Here is a 17,281-nt window from a genome sequence, read left to right on the forward strand (position 1 = left end):
CTGTATTTGTATTTGTTCAGGGGGGAAAAGTATTTGTATTTGTATTCGAGTAAAATTCAAAATAGGCGTAAAATCCAGTTTTTTTTGCATTACACTTCTAATTTACGTTATAGTGTAAGTATTCTTTAATTATATCCATTATAATAATTATGGATATGCAATATTCGTTGATGTTTTTCTATAAATCCAGCAACGAACATGTAACAAGTACGTCATTGAAAAGAAAATAACATAACAGCCATTACCTCATCCATGGTTAAACCAACAACGAATAAAATACCATTGTGAACATTATGAACCCCACCACCACCCGTCCTTGTTGGAGGACGCTGAACATGAGCCCGACGCGAAGCGGAGGGGTCTTGAATCAGCTTGAAGGGGTTGTATTCGTTATAACAACCGCCTCGCTATACATTATCCCACTTATTACATGGCTACCTACCAAATAAATCAATAATTTGACTCAAAATATTGATTTAAAAAGAAGTTTATTGATTTAAAAACGATTGTATTGCTTCCGCTAAAGAAAATAGTCCGTTCCGTCTCTACGTTTAGAATCCATGGCACCGTTTTTCATGGTAACGGTGTGTTATACTTAGCAGCGGTCTGTTATTAAGAAATAACAGACCGCATTCTACATTAGAATTCAACCAAGCCATGTAATAAAAACAACCAAGCTAACAGAGCTACGTAAACAGAGCGCACATGAGAGCATCCGACTGCAGACGTCAATAATGCAGCGTAATGTATTCTATCTCCCGATCAAACTCCGCTTCCCGAAAGTTATAAACTGCCTCCGGAACCCAGTTAAGGTATAAAAATCTATTCAACAAAAATAGTGATGCAGTCAAGTGTTTTTTCGCTCAGCCGAGCGTAAATTTTATGTCTGTTGCTGTGTGGAGCAGCCTGTGTCAGTCACCTCTTCCTGAACGTCACTCACTCACTCACTCTTTCACTCATCCGTGCATGCACTGAGGTCTCGTGAGGAAACGCAGCTTTTTGATATAAAGTTTTCTTGTTCCCGAATACAAATATTTGTTAAAGTATTTGTTCGAAATATGTATTCGTAAAAAACACGTTATTTGTGCCTTTCCGAATACCGTATTCGGGTTCGGCTCCACCCATAGTAGGGAATTTACAAAATATCTTCATGGAACATGCTCTTTACTTCATATCCTAATGATTTTGGGCATAAAAGAAAAATCGATAATTTTGACCCATACAATGTATTGTTGGCTATTGCCACAAATATACCCGTGCTACTTATGACTGGTTTTGTGATCCAGGGTCACATATTACAATAAATTATTCTTCATTCAATTCTATTCAACAGAATCAGGTTTAACATTTATTTTTGATAAAGCATAGTCCTATTCTTTGACTGACTCAAAGCTATTATTATCAGAGCATGTAAGCGGTGCGTAGCGGGGAGTGAACGAGAACACATCAGTGAACAAGATTGTAGCGTCATTTTCCCAGCGTTTCTCAGCATGGCTATACAGCACAGGATAGGGCTATTGCAAACAGAAACTACTACAGAGAAATTTCATGTCTGCATGTTGTTTGAACAGATTTAGCTTTTCCGGTGAGCGTGAGCGATACATGAGTGGAGCTTTCGCTTGGCCCATGAGGGACTGAGCAGAGAGCTCACACACGGAGCGGAACATTGAGCAGAGCAAACTGGGTGACGGACAGACTTACCTGCTCTGCCAGAGGGGTCGGCAACCTATGAGGGATAATCACAGAAACCTCTGCTTGCGTGAATGGTTTGTAGGATCTGCACACTAGCGCAGGTTATAATCTCACAGTTTAATAGTATTTGTAGTTCCTAATCCTAATGTGATAAAACAGGCTGCGAGGATTAATTACCTCAAAATGTATGTTTGTATGCAAGTTTAAGGGACTTTAAATGTATTTAAATACACCTCTTTAGCTATTGTCATGTGCCAGTTATTATCCCTCCGCGTGCCATAGGTTGCAGACCCCTGCCTTAGACTACTTCTACTGTTCATACCCAACTAAATGCCAAAAAACAAACCGTCACAGTTTCATTTCTTAATTGTGTTGTTAGGAGAGAAAAGAAATGTGGAAGTGAATGTGGGTGGAATTTCACATGTAATCGTGATGTTGGTTGTAGCAGTACAGACCTGAAATAAACTGACCCATCACTCACTGATTTAAAAAATATAGCCTATATAATTAATATTATAATTATAAATAATCAAACTTCTTTGAGGGGATCTGCACCATAAGTGCTGTAAATGCTCAGGACACCAGTGTTACAGGCTGTAGACTTGTGTAAAACCCTGCTTAATATCACACAGTAATGGATACGGCGGACTGACTCTTCTTACAACAGCAGCCTGGAGCTCCCAGCAGACCAAGAAATGAAAATCTTTAATTGGCCCAAACTCTATTTTACATTTCCTCTGCATAATTGCTTTTTTCAGGTTGGAACTCCTTCAGGGTCTTGCAAATCATTTGGCTGACTAAGTAATCAATGAGGTGAAGTTAGAGGAAACTTTCAGAACACTGACACCCGTCAGCGGCGATGTTAATACGAGGAGAACACTTAGACGCCGCTGAAGCGTAGCGTCTGGACAGGCCCCTGTGAGCTGCTTATCTCATTTTGAAGCTCAGCACACTGAACTCATCACCTTGTCTGTAACTGCTAAGGGTCTCTTATGATAATGTATGCTGATGAAAGGCTCTCTCGGAGATACTTCAGTTTTGTTGCTCCTGTGAATATTGCTTGGATCAATCTTATTATCTGGCAAAAAGTAGACATTTATGTTCCTATTGTTCTCTAGACAGAAGAACAAAGCCCACTGGATCAAAGGGGAAATAGTTAATGGATGAATACTTAAACTATAAAGTTGTAATAATTGTTTTAATTCTGAGAATAGGGAAGTCGCCCCCCCCACCACCACCACTGCTATAATTATAAAGACAAAGAGGAACAATATTGTTGCAATCTTTTTCAGTTGTTTTTCCAGCTGATGTGTTTTCCAACTGATTTTCCCAAATAATCTTTCTAATAAACATTTAATTTTACAAAACTTTGGTGAAGCCAGATGAGAAATTTTCTTTAGTGTGCATTTGTAGATTGCATACAAACGTAACGGTCAGTCTGTGCATTTTGGAGGAACTTTCAATCTTTTATCAAACTATGAAAGATGGTGCACTCATTTTACTATGAAAGGGAGAAAGTGCAACGTGCAATCTGGCTGAATAAGCCCTGCCTTCTTAGTTAAAGAGCCAATCGGCAATTGGTTCAAAACAAAAAGTCATTGCATCACTCGTTGGAAGCTCCGGTTGCTATAGAAACAGTCAGTGTTCTGGGACGCAGCGCACTTAGGACTGCACATGGACATTGGCATATGCACAAGTTTTTTTGTCATGATTTGAGTGTTTAGAATTTAAAGTTTGAGTTTGATTTGATTGGTAATTTCAAATATGAAATTTAATTGTAAGCTTAGTGAACAGTTTTAGAGAATATGATGTTTCCCCATTCAAAGATATATAGGAGCTGCACTTGCAAGACTGAAATAGCTGCTCGAGTGGAGTTTCAAAGTTGGCCGCAGAGTGAAATGGCTTGCCTGAAAGGGACTTTATCCAGTTGCTATGTTGTACGCTATTCATGTGCTACCTTTTTCTTTATTTGGATAATATGATTCTGTGTACACAGACTTACCAGGTTACTAAGTCCACTGTTGATTACAGTTTGCTTTATTCATATTTTCAACAATTATCTGTGATTGTTGTACTATAATAGGTACTATATAATCAATATCAGTCGAGTCGACCACTTACCTGAAGTCTTGTTCACACAGAGAACTAGAGCTGCACGATAGAGATGGGAAATTCTATATGCAATAAACTCATTGGACAATTTAATTAAATTTTTTATAAGGAGATTTAAAACCAGATAATGATGAGATTTAAACATAATGACACATCCAATATGGAAAAAGAAAACATCACTCCAACCTTTCAAAGTGAACATCTCAATTTTTTTTTAGTGACGTGTAAAGTATTATGCAGTATTATGCAGCATTAATGGCTAATTAATTTTAAATGGAATTCTGAACAGCAGGTATGCTTAATGCAAATTGACACCTGGAACATCAAATTATGGGGTGAATAGAGCTTTAAAAGACAACTCCGCCGCGCAAAATGAACCGATGGTCTAATAACATTGGTACCGAGTCGACCGTTCTCTGGGATTTGTTTTCATGATAATGGAATGTAAAGAGTTAAGACCACTAACAAGGCTCAAAATAGCCCCACACTAACACGGTAGCATAATGAGGGTCCCTACATGCAAACTGAAGCATTGAGAACTTTGTAAGTGTACAGACAGTTTAATAAGAAGATACTTTATAAAGACAATACACTTCGCGTATACAGGCAGGAGCCATCTTGGAAAACAGTCTCGACCAGTCGAACCACGAAAGCCGTGCTAAGTGAGCTGGTCGATCGGAATTACGTTTGTGGGTGACTAACTACAAGGGAAAAAGGGGTCCCATACTTTCATATGAGATTCCAAGTCACAGTTCAGCTCACTTAGCACGACGTTCGTGGTTCGACTGGTCGAGACTGTTTTCCAGTTTCGTATATTTGGTTGATGGTAGATGTTCCAACTTCATGGGACCCATCATGCGTGCTGCCTTTCAGTGGTGATTTGTGGTTGCTGTATCATGTTACTGGTAATTTACATGGTACACTACTGCTTAACTTGGTTGCATTGCGGATGGTTGCTGTCAGTCATGTCGCCTCAACACACTAACTCTGCTGCCCCATCCAAAACAGTGTCAATATAAGTGCGGCTGACAATTTCACACAATACGCATTACATAAATCCTTTTCAACCAAGATTTGATCAGAATTCAGGCTTTGAAGAGTGATAGTTTGATTACAATGACTGATTTAAATTGCCACAATTTAAGTCATTTGGATGTTGTTTCAAAGTTGGGATATTTGAGGTGATTGTGACACCCTAATTTGTCATTTTTCGGCTCTTAATAATCTAATGAAAAGGGGAATGTAACTGACATTTTGTAAGTCCTGTTGTGTAATAGATGCTTTACAGTCTCTCTGCTTCTTTTGTCATGAGGCGCAATGAGGGTTTTGTATGTTGGCAACCTTTTTTCAAAGCTGCCATTAGCGTTTTGTCCTGTCTCCTAACTCATAGTACATAGACATAATTGTAGGTATAGGTATAATGATGAATACAGTAATGTAAGAATGGTAAACTGAGTGTTTTCTGGCAGACCATTGCACAGATGTTATGACTGCAAAGGTGTGATTATTGCTTTAAAGATGTCTAGCTGTGTGTCTCCTGGCCTGTGTTTGACTAGTCATGGGATCAGAGAAAATTGATGGACTCAGATGGTCTTCAGAACTTAAAGGTGCACTAGTTTAAGCATAAAGAAATTTGTACTTTTGTCATCTGTTTAAAAAGTCATACACTCGCATAAGATCCAGTCACTTTAATGGTCTAGAAAGAGTAGGCTATTTTATTCTACATAATGAAAATGGTCATCTGTGATATTGGCCCACTGGTATCCTGAAAAGTTTTTCTTCATTTGATATGTTTGTTATCTTGCTTTGGCAACAAGCCTCCACAAAGTGTTTGGGTTAAAGGTGCACTATCAGTCCTTCCAGAAAAACGCGGAGTTTTTTTGTGATTGTTGCGGGCAAAAATCCTTGATTACGCGGCCCGTTTTCTTTAAAAATGCGATGGAATATGCGGGATATTTATGCAATTTTTTGCAATGAAATTGCGGGAACTTGCAAAAATTGCGGAAACTTGCAAAATTGCGGGAACTTGCAAAAACTGCGGTTTGATGAAAAAGAGGGAAAAAAAGTGATCCCCCAACACCCTGTTCTCACTAGGCTACTACCTTAATGTAAAGAGTCCTTTCTTATTACTTCCTATGATAAGCAAACATACTACATCACAGAAAGTTCTGGAAATATTTAATTTCTCATCTTGTTTTATTTCAGACTGTATCGAGTGGAAATAAGGTGTGGCCCCTTTAAGAGTTGCGCGCTCCCTGTCTAACTGTCTGCAGTATTATATTGTATGTGCCATGCGCCTCGAACACCCCATGTGTGCGGGTAATTTCTGTTTGATGCTACTTCTTTTATCTTATTTTGTTTATTAAGTAACGACGTGGACGGTAGAACGTGTGACAGACAGTTACGAGTTCGATTTGGGAATAAAGTGCGAGTTGTGAGATGCCAATAACCTCCGTGCGTCTGTCTGGCCTCTGCAATAACTTCAGCTGTGAGCTCTCCCTATTTTTCTTCCCGACACAACGCGTTACAAGACCTTAATAAACACATCAAACTTACAAAACATTGATGAGTCAAACAAGTTCTGTAGCTTTACTAGAGGAATATGCTACAACTTCAGTAAAAATGAATAAATGAAATATTTTAAAATAAAGTGTGCTCCTGTTTTACAGCTTTTCAATGATGTTCACGTCGCGTAATTACTTCACTTCATAACGTTCCCATGGCAACAGGGGGAAGTGGCTGCTCTTGTGTGAAGCAAACGCAACATTTTCCAACTTTCTGCTAAGACATATGTGACTTTTTTGCGACGAAAATGCGGGGATTATGAAATCATGCAAGCCCCGCATATTTTGCGCGGAAATCAGCCATTTATGCGGCTAAATTGCGGAGTATTTGAAAAAATGCGACCCCCGCATAAATATGCGGACTTTGGCTGATTTTGCATTGAATTCAGCGATCGCATAATCGCGTTTTTCTGGAGGGACTGCACTATGCAGGAATTCCGTTTTTGTCAAACAGTGACCCCTAGAGTCGCTGTGGAGTACTTGTACTGTCGTAAATAGCACTCACGCGTATATGGCTCTGCACTCACGGCCTGATCCCCTCCCCCTGTAGCCTGGGAAAACCCAGACAACTTCCGACAAATTTAGATTTGCTCTGAAAGTTAGTCTGGCAAAGAGCTCATTCAAGCCCATTTCCAATCCGTCGAAATCGCGGCACCAATCAGAAACGTTGGGGTGGGCTTTACACGATGACGACAGCGCTGGGATTTTGAAGCAGATTTTGTAGCCTACATTACAAAGATGGATGCCGCCGTCGAACATCACTCGTTCGAATCAGCTATCGCGTCTGTTTTAAGCGATTTGAACGTTTCCTTTTAGTTAAAAACCGAGCAAAGAACAACTCGGAGATGTTTATCCGCCGCTCTGCATACGTCATCTCCTTCATCGCTCTGATTGGTTTTAGGTCTATCCGCGACGTCCGTTGGTGACGCCCCTCTGGAAATGATTTGTTTATGACGCTTTGCCAGACCATAACTCAGTTACAACTGAGAATGGTCTGGTTTTAACCAGGCTACTCCCCCTGTACACCGGTACCTGTTCAGTAGGATGGAAGCTGTAACGAGTTGAAATAAGGTGTGGCCCCTTTAAGAGCTGCGCGCGCCCTGTTTAACTGTCGGCAGTCTGTATTGTATGTGCGCCTCGAACACCACATGTATACGGCGCCGGGTTATTTCTGTTGGATGCTTATTTTATCAGATTTTATCAGATCTTTTTTGCCGTAAAGCAATTTGTTACATCGCGAGACCTGATATCACGCGACACTTCCTGATGCTGCGGCCGGCGGCCTGCCCGCTCAAAGTTGCAAGTATGTTTTTTTCCGCTCACATGCGATAGGGGGGTGTGAAACGACCACCATTCAACCCGAAAAGAGTAATATAACCATTCCAATGACTCCGAAACTGTTCGGTTGAGGTAAAAAACCTGCATAGTTCACCTTTAAATCAGGGATCCAGACTAGAGCTGCATGATTAATCGTTAAAAGATCGCAATCTCGATTCAAACACCCACGTGATCTCATTCCTAAATGACACCGATTCACCTGTGTCTACTAAACCTTTGACAAAAACACACCAAAACATTCTTATCTGTGTTTGTGCCGCTGCTGAGCCTGAGAGAGCAGTTGTCATGTGTTGGTATGAAACAGCTAGGTGGCTACAAGTGACTGTTAAAAAATGTATTTGATCATTCAGTCAAGAGATTCGTTTAAAAAGGTTGATTCATCCAGTAATGAAACAAGTGACGTATTTATGAGTGAGTCATTGAATCATTCATTCAAACCGATTTTTTTAATGATTCATTCAAATTAATTGAACATTTTAAATGGACTGCAATTAACATTTTGTCAGAACCTATTGTAAATTACATGTTATTTTGTGTAGTTATCTGTTCAGAATGCTGGGAGAATCGTGATCTCTGTGAAAAAAACCCACAAACAAAAATTGTGGTTCTCAGCTTATCCAGAATCGTGCAGCTCTACTTCAGACTAACATTTGAGAGCAGTAGTTTTGGTTTCACTAAGTTCTATATAGATGATGGCGCCAGCACCTGATTTGGTAGCGCGGGGGGGATTATTAATCAAAGTTCTTTTAATCGTAACATTACTATTGTTTTGTATTAATAGGTGCAGTTACTAATAATATTACATGTTTGTTTACTGGAAATTTGACAGTAATTGTTGACTTTTATTAACAACAGTAATGTGCAAAAACTTTGTGACTTCCTACTTTTCTCCATATATTAGGGAGTGGGAAAATCAATAAGTGCTCCTCTGCCACCATCTACTTATAGTGGTAATTTCACGTCTTTTTAATCTTTAATCATTTTGCAAAAGTGGTGGTGGCACCAGTGTGACCTTTAACAAAATTGAGTCGCATCAGCAGGAAAGATGTTTGCAATTTGGGATCCTGTAAATGGATACATTTTCCGCTCAGTGTTTTACTTAATCTTTCCAACCTGGCAACTATGCGCACATGCTTTCTCTGCATTGTAAAAAAAAATTATGATCTGAGAGAACTGAAAACATGTATATTGGAGTTAAGCAATCTCCATTGCAATTTTACGCTCAAATAAAAAGCGTAATACAGGCAGTCTATGTTCCTTCTAGTGATGCACCGATCCGATACTTGGTATCGATATCGGCTCTGATACTGCCATTCTTTGCCGGGTCGGGTATCGGTTAGACGAGGCCAGACAGTAACTGAAATTTAATACTGTTAAAAGAAAAAGCCTGAATAAACTATATTGCAGATAGATACTGTATAATATATAATAATATAATATTGGAGCCTTTCATATCATAATACTTTAGCAATGAAAGATTATTAATAGCCTTTCTTGTTCTGTCCGATCTATCATATGTTGCTGTCTCATTAAACAGCTGTGCTATACATTTAAAAAATGTCTTAATAGTATATAGCCTAAAATACTTTTGATCTTTTTGATTTTTTTTATCTTGTTTTTCACGAATGTATTTTACAACAATACAAAGAGCAATGAGTAACATTTTACCAGATTTAGTACCACACTTATTGTGTCTTATTTGTTCCCCACTAAATAATGTTTTTTTCACTTAATGTTCAGATTTTATAAAATGATTGTACACTCGTGATTTTTCTAGAGTAAATTTTACTTCTGATTTGTCTGCTAATCTTGTTTATAATTGCATTTTTGTCATAGATTATGATCATATTTTTTTTATTTGTTGTTTTTCTTTATAATGAAGTCTGTATTTAGTAGATTGTGTTTAACACACAAAAGAGTGATTATCAGTTCAACACACAGAGTTATAGACATTCTACTTGATTTTAAAAAAACTGCGTTGGTATCGTATCAGTATCGGTCGATACTCAGAATTTTTGGGATCGGTTCTGAAATTTTTTTTATTGGTGCATCCCTAGTTCCTTCATGAGGCCACTTGTGCTGTTTGCTGTTTTAGTTGTGGCTCTAATTGTTAGCCTTTGTGGTAACTGAATTAATGCTCTTTCTTATGCCAAAATTTGGGTGAAATGTAAAGACATTTCTCAAATGAGAACAATCATGGTTATTTGCGATTTATAATTTGAGCAAAATAGTCATGAATAACCATTACCGTGCATCCTTAATATAGTAATTTTTGCGAGAGAAACAAACAAATAATGTAGCACAGAGCTTTAGAATTTAGTCCTATATCTAACAGTTACATATTCCTCATGTTAATGGCTATTTAATGGTTATTTAGGAACATGTCTGGTCAAGTACTTAGCTGAAGTCAGAGTTCTGTTATGTCTGACTGATGTTTTTACTGCTGATTTTGTTTTTCTGTAGGGAAGACCCCGAATTGGTCCACTGAGAGCACTGACCACCACAGCTATTCATGGTACAAAAACCCTTCTGAAAGCGACACGAGACCTTATGCTCAGACCACCACGTTAAAGTCTGAAAAAACAGATGACAAGGATTCTTATGATGCCTGGAGCGCTGTGGTCGGACTGGGGGCACGCTCCACATCCCTCTTTACCGGACATAAAAACCCTCCATCTACCTTGTGGGCATCTAGTAGTTACAGTCGCAGCAACATTCAGGGCACATCCTCCACTGAGACTCGGTTAGAAGAGTTTGCCCAAGGGAACTTTAATGTTCCTGTTGAGCCATCTGAAAGCGAGGACCACTCTCAGTCTGTTCTCAGGGCGTCCAACTGCAGAACGTATTGCAGACCCAGTAAAGGCAAACAGCCTGGTGGAGCTGATGGGAGTGGAAGTGCTTCCAGTCATAGCTCCATGGAAACGTTGCAGAACAGCGGGGCCGAAAATGCTGGTAAAACGACGAGTAGAGGTCGGACGAGAGACTACACAGTGCTGCACCCGTCTTGTGTTTCCATGTTTAACGTCACCTTCCAGGACTCCATGGACCGCAGTATGGAGGAGTACATGGCCAGCGCCCCAGCGGCTACTCCAGGAGATGCAGGAAGACTGAAGAAGAAAACCGAGATAGAAATCAAACCTCTCAGGTAATAGTTAAGTGTAAGAACATTACTGTAATTACATGAAATTCTTAGTACTAAATTTGTTTTGAGCTGTACTTCATAATTTTTTTGGACAATGGTCTTAATCTGTAGTGTCTGTCTTTTTTTTTCTTCATTTGAGCCTCTTTTTGAGGCGATACGAGCTATATATATATATATATATATATGTAATATTTACTATTAATCCAAATCTCCAACCTAAACCACTTTCACTTAATGTCCCACTGTAGTCAATAATTGTAAACCTTAAAACTAATCTTTGATAATCAAAATGACATATTTAAAAAAAAAAACAATTCCTGTGAAAATAATTTCTTCATGACTCAAAATAGCTTGAATGAAACTCTACACCCTTGCAAATTAGCTCCTGAAATTCCTGTGAAAATAGTTTCTTCACGCCTTGAAATAGCTTGAATGAAACTCTACACCCTTGCTTTATTTAGTATATGCGGAGTCGTGCATATGAAATTAGTTCCCGCCTCGGTGGGAGTTTCATATCAACAGAAGAATATAGCAGTATAAACTGGCTTCTCTTGAGACCCCCCTGCTTTGCCGCATATAGTTAATGATATGCTAAAGCCAGCCCTACACGTTGACAGGATTGGTTACAACATATTTGTGACGTAGGGAACGAGGGCGATTTCAAGTCTTTGTTAAACTGCAGTTTCAAGGAGAAAACATCAGCAATGGTGTTGACTAATGAATTTGCACATGGTTTGTCTTAAAGTATATTAAAACCACCACATAGACCTATGCTATACTCCACACCAAACTCAAACACTTCTCACTGGATCTTACGGCGCTGTTTACCCATCAGCGAGTGAATGCATTTGCTCTAAGCTCACGCTGTGCTCTCTTTTGGGCTGAGCTGATAAATGGTTTCTGTGGGGTGGTTCAAACAAGTAGCACGGTTTCATTCTGCTTTTGGCTCGTTTGCCATTTAATGTTTCTCATACGCAACAGAAATGCCAGCGATTACTAGTTGGTCAAATTGGTAGTGGCACCAATGCGACCTCTTGCCATAATTCAGTCGCACCGGGAGGAAAAGGGGTTGCAAAATGCAACCATTTAGTCACAGTCTAGAGCCCTGCACTAAGCAAAGAAGAAAAAAAGAAAAAAAAAATACTTTGCCGTGTGAATGTCGGCGCCTTAAAATAAAATAGAAATGAACATTAACTCCATCCAACTCCAGACATAAAAAAAAATAATATTTGATGTCATCTAGTTTTGGTTGCTTTGATCACTCTGAGAAACGTTTTTTTGAAAGATAAAAAAAAAAAAAAAAAATCAGGTACTTTAATTGTGACAGCCCTAAGTAACAAATACAATCAAATAATTTGAGAATGCTTGCATGAGCATTGCAAAGTTTTGGATTTACCAGACCTAATTTGGAGATATCAACTTCAAGTATGTACATAGATGAAGCAAAATGTGAAAAAACCCTGAAAGATGCCATATAATTCTGTTAAATTCATAATTCATTTGGTTGCTCTCACTTGGCCTCATTCTTTCATGTTAGATTTGAAGCCTACATGTGTGAGATTTTGACTGTTTGTCTGGGTTTTTAGTCGTTCCAAACCCACACAGAGCAAGATGAAGAGCAGTAAGCTGGAGCTCTTTGGGTTTGATGATGCTGATGCTGTGGTTGAGGATGACGACCCTGCTTCAGGAAGCTCTAACTACAGGATCAAATACTTTGGCTTTGATGAACTCAGTGATAGTGACAGTGAGGAAGACGAGGGATCCTCTGAAAGAAGGAAAGCCAAGAGGAAGGCTGCGGCAGCTGTAGCAGTGCCACTGGCGTCTATAGAGACAGATGTTGACAGTCCTCAGCCCATGGAGATGCAGGACTCTCAGAGCAGTCACACTGCAGATGACAGTCACTGCCTTAAAGATGGTCAGTATTTACACTCAACACTCTTTCTGGGGATCTAACTTTGGGCTTTGTTTACATCGCATTACCTGCATGAGTGCATAGCAAATCTGCACAGACACTCCTCAATATCACAATGTCATCAAGGACAGATCTAGATTCCATTTCAATGCAAAATTAAGTACTTCTGCATACAGAAAATGAAGCCTGTTTTTAAGGGCTATTATGTTTTTTTTTTTCTTGCATTGTGACATTATTTACTGACAGTTAAGCGCATACAAAAATGCATACATTTTAACTAATTTATACATTAACATATGATAATAAATCTTATGTATTATAGTATTGTTTAAAGTAAAACATCAAAATCAATATAAAAATCATAATGGTCCAAAAATAGGTGTTATTTTATGAGATATGTATACATCATATATTTATATCATATCATATATCTATCTATGATTCAGACATCGACATTTACACAGGTTTGTGTGGCTTTTTTTTTCATTGTTATTTTGCTCTTTTATTGTGCCTTTATGTTTTATGCTCTTTTACGTATTTAGCAGGCACATGGCTGATGTTTGCTTGTGGTTTTATAGATCCTCTGGAGTTCCCAGAGGTCCCCTTCCCGTTTGAAACAGTGAGGAAACCTCAGGTCAAAGCTCAGGAGAAAGCCAAGGAGGGCAGCAGGAAGATCTTCAGTGGACCCAAAAAGGTGCGTTTCATAGCATAATCTTTTCCATCATTCAGCTGATGGTTTGTTGATGCCAGTATGTGTTTTGGAGCGTGGTGTACACACTCATTTCATTTCGAATCAGAAGGATGTTTTGCCCATTTCCCCAAAGTAAATGCCATCTATGTAAAGAAATGAAGGCGTTTGATTTGTTGTTTTCTGGTTTGTGTACATTAGCGGAAGTGTAGGGAATGCAGAGGGTGGAAGGGCCATGGATTTTGAATTTGAGCTGTAATGACACTGACAGTAATGTAGTTATGTTGCTCACCCCCCGCTGACTGCTCGGCCATTATTACGACTGCTCCTGCAGTTAATGTGCAGTCTTCTCTGGGGTTATGATAGATTAAGTCGTGATTGATCTTTAAACATAAAAATGCTTAAACCGAGCAATGTTTTGATAGCGCCTCAGTGTTTATAATCTCTGGGGGTATTAGCCTGGAAATGACTTACTTATAGATAACTTTACATATTAAATGGCATTTCCATCAGCTATATCTGTAAACATTTTGATGCGCAAATCCTTGGATGGAAACCTGGCTAGTGTTTTTTAATGAACTTCGAGCCAACTGTCTGGACCAATCTCTTTCAGGTTTTCTGTCCTTCTCAGAAGTCATCAATAGCCCAACTGCTACAATGACTGGTACTTTGTTTTATTAGGGCGGAACATTGACACAAGTTTCGCTAATCTATTTCTATTCATAACCCTGCGATTAGATTCTGATATAGTTTCAATTTGATTCAATATGAATTAATTTGCATATCAGGTTTAGTACATGTATACTGAAAAACAATGTCAACTAATTCAGCGAAACCCCCAGTCTGCTGGTACAGTACTATAATATTAAAGGTCAAAATTAGCAACTGATTTGTATACAGTTGCATATAATGCAGTTTTTATCATTAGTGGTCGACCGATATATCGGCTGATATTTGCCATTTTTTTAAATATCGGCATTGGCCGATTAGTTTTTCTGATTGGCCGATGTGTTGGAAGCGGTACTTTTATTTTGACGGGAGACGTTGAGAACACCAGCGTCTGAGCAGAGAACGGCAGCGTTGATCACACAGCGCTCACTCACATTCTCCGTCTTCATTAGTTTACAATCTCTGTCAGTCATATCTAATACTTTGTTAGACAGAACTGGTAAACTAAGAAAGTAAATGGTATGTGAAAAAGTAAAGCGTTTGCTTTTATATTATTTGAAACGGAAAAGGCAAACAATTAGGCTAAAATTAGGGATGCACGATGATATCGGGACAACATCGGTATCGGCCGATAAAAGCTTAAAATGACCATCATCAGCATCGACAGATATGAATATTACTGCCGATGAGCCTTGCCGATAGGGTGGCGTGTTTCCTATGCGCACGTGATGACCGTGGACGAAGCATGAGCAACTTAAACTTCCAACTAGGGGTGTGCGATAATCACTGTTTTTTAACGTGGACGATTAAAATGTCTCCACGATCTGGTTTTGAAGAAAAAATCATAGTATCGTGCATTCTATCAGTTCAATTCTGGCGCCTTCATCTCAACATACTGTACAACGCGACGTACATTCACATCACATCACATGTAAACGCGTACTGAATGTCAAAGGTAGAGTTACACTCACGGGACACTGCAATTCACAAAAGTTCATTATTTGCATGTGCGTCAAAGTCTTGCTAGTTAAACATGTCATTCACGTGCTGATGCGCTGTTCTAACATGCGCTCTTCTGAGCGCGTACACCTGACGCTCACAGGAACTAAAAGCCTGTCACAGCGCCTGCATACTGGACATAAGTTATCTTTCGAGTCTTACAGGGTTCCCGCGGATCCTTAAAAAGTCTTAAATTAGATTTTTAAAATTTAAGGCCATAAAAAGTCTTATAAAGTCTTATTTTTACTTATGAAAGGTCTTAAATTTTAGATGACACTTTGACTTAGACATATCTAAAAGCTTTCCAAATTAAAACCATCTAATTAGCGTACGTATTTTTATTTATTTATTATTCTATCTTTGTGGATTTGCTAGTTCACGTGACATTTCGCGTCACTCGCGAGTCGCGGCAGCATAACTGTCTCCTGCCCGCGAGAGGAGAGAAGGAGAAGAAAGGTCGTAAATGTCAGTTCAGTTGTAAGTTCAATCTTTATGTGCGTATGGTGTGCGATGTGTATTGTCTTTTATGATATTGTAATCATTGTTTTAACAATGTACGAGGCACTGCGAGCTGACATCGCATTTATCTCTCGTGCTTTCACTGCGTGATGTGTGCAGTGTAACTGTTATGTCCCCAAGTTAGTTTTTGTCTTATATTTATATCATATTATGTTCTTATATTAGAATATCACATCAGAAAGAGTGCCGTTTTCCCGTGCACGATTCCAAGTGTGATATTTATGTTATACAACAGTTAAATTAACAATAAGTTAACATTGAGTTACTTTTTAGACACAATATTGTCAATATTGTTTGTTTTCCCTTTATTTCGCCGACTATAATTTCTAAATGAAACCGTAGCAGAGTCTCAATGCAACCGACAGCGATTATTTCTTGACTGAAATCCGTGTTTTGAACGAATCACTTGCTTCTTTCCTGAATGAATCAGCCGTTTGAACGAATCGGTTGAATGAATGACTCCCTCAACTCACTTATTAAGACAGTGATTTGCCGCTGCGGTTTCATATTTAAAGTACCCTTTAAATAAAATGTTAAAATTAGAAATCATTTCATATTTAAATATTGAATATTGATTTAAAAATATATATCTCATAGCTTTATTTATGCAGTTGTAAATGGAGTGTAAATAAATTAATGCCACTTCTGATGCCGCTTCTGTCACCTCTGCACTGCAAAGATGGATTTTGATTGAATGATTTAATTTGACAGGTAACAGTGGTACTGTATGATTATTATATAATTAAGTATTATTGTATAATTACTGTATAATTTAATTTGAATGATAGTATTTGACATTAAAGGTGATGCATAACTCTAAATAAGTTTAGAAAAAATGTCCATATATAGGTGAAAATGCCCCTGAAAAAATCAATTTAAGGTGGCAAATATTGCCCCTTAATTAAAATATTAATTTCTGTCACTGCTGTGAACTGACCACTGCATAGAATATGAAAAATATGAATATCTTCGTGAGTCAGCTGTCAACAACAGACCTAAACCAGCCATGGCACCAGCACAAAAACACAATCAGTAAAATATCATCTAATTATCAACAAAACGTTGAAAATATCAAGATATATTTTTGTCAATACTGCACAGCCCTAATGTACGGTATTAATTTTGATTTCTTCAGGTCTTAAAAAGGTCTTAAAAAGCCTTAAATTTGACTTTCAAAAGTGTGCAGGAACCCTGTCTTACTGCGCTAATACTGTCAAATACACACAAGGTTTACATAAACAAATATGCTTATGTCTAAAGTGAAAGCAAACAGAGAAAATCTGCTTGTCAAATGCGTGTATATTAGACGCGTCAGGTGCAGCTCTTAAAGAGACAGTAATAATATGCTGCCGCTTGTCTTTAAAGAGATACTGCACCCAGAAATACAAATTCTGTCATTATTTACTCACTCTAATGTTGTTCCAAACCTGTATTAATTTATTTTTTGTGCTTAAATATACTATGGAAGACACTGGAGTACAGCAACTGTTTGGTTAGCCACATTCTTCCAAATACATTTTATTTTCAACAGAAGAAAGAAATTTATTTGGGTTTAAAACAACTTGAGAGAGTAAATGATGACAATTAAAATTTTGGGGAGAACTGTCCCTTTAATGTTAATTAAACAACAAAACACAAAGAGGAAA

The 17,281-nt window shown here is 38.3% G+C and overlaps 1 protein-coding gene across 1 annotated transcript in view; it reads left to right on the forward strand.

Annotated features, from left to right (window-relative positions):
- waplb (WAPL cohesin release factor b) overlaps positions 1-17,281 on the forward strand; it is a 79,269-nt gene that overhangs the window by 6,154 nt on the left and 55,834 nt on the right. The window contains exons 3-5 of the mRNA XM_056234503.1: positions 10,170-10,851; positions 12,435-12,763; positions 13,339-13,454. Coding sequence (XP_056090478.1) covers positions 10,170-10,851; positions 12,435-12,763; positions 13,339-13,454 — 1,127 coding nt within the window. The remainder of the gene's footprint in view (positions 1-10,169; positions 10,852-12,434; positions 12,764-13,338; positions 13,455-17,281) is intronic.

The sequence above is a fragment of the Rhinichthys klamathensis genome, unplaced genomic scaffold, assembly GCF_029890125.1.
Source record: "Rhinichthys klamathensis goyatoka isolate OS25496 unplaced genomic scaffold, OSU_Roscu_1.1 h1tg000396l_1, whole genome shotgun sequence".
NCBI classification, from domain to species: domain Eukaryota; kingdom Metazoa; phylum Chordata; class Actinopteri; order Cypriniformes; family Leuciscidae; genus Rhinichthys; species Rhinichthys klamathensis.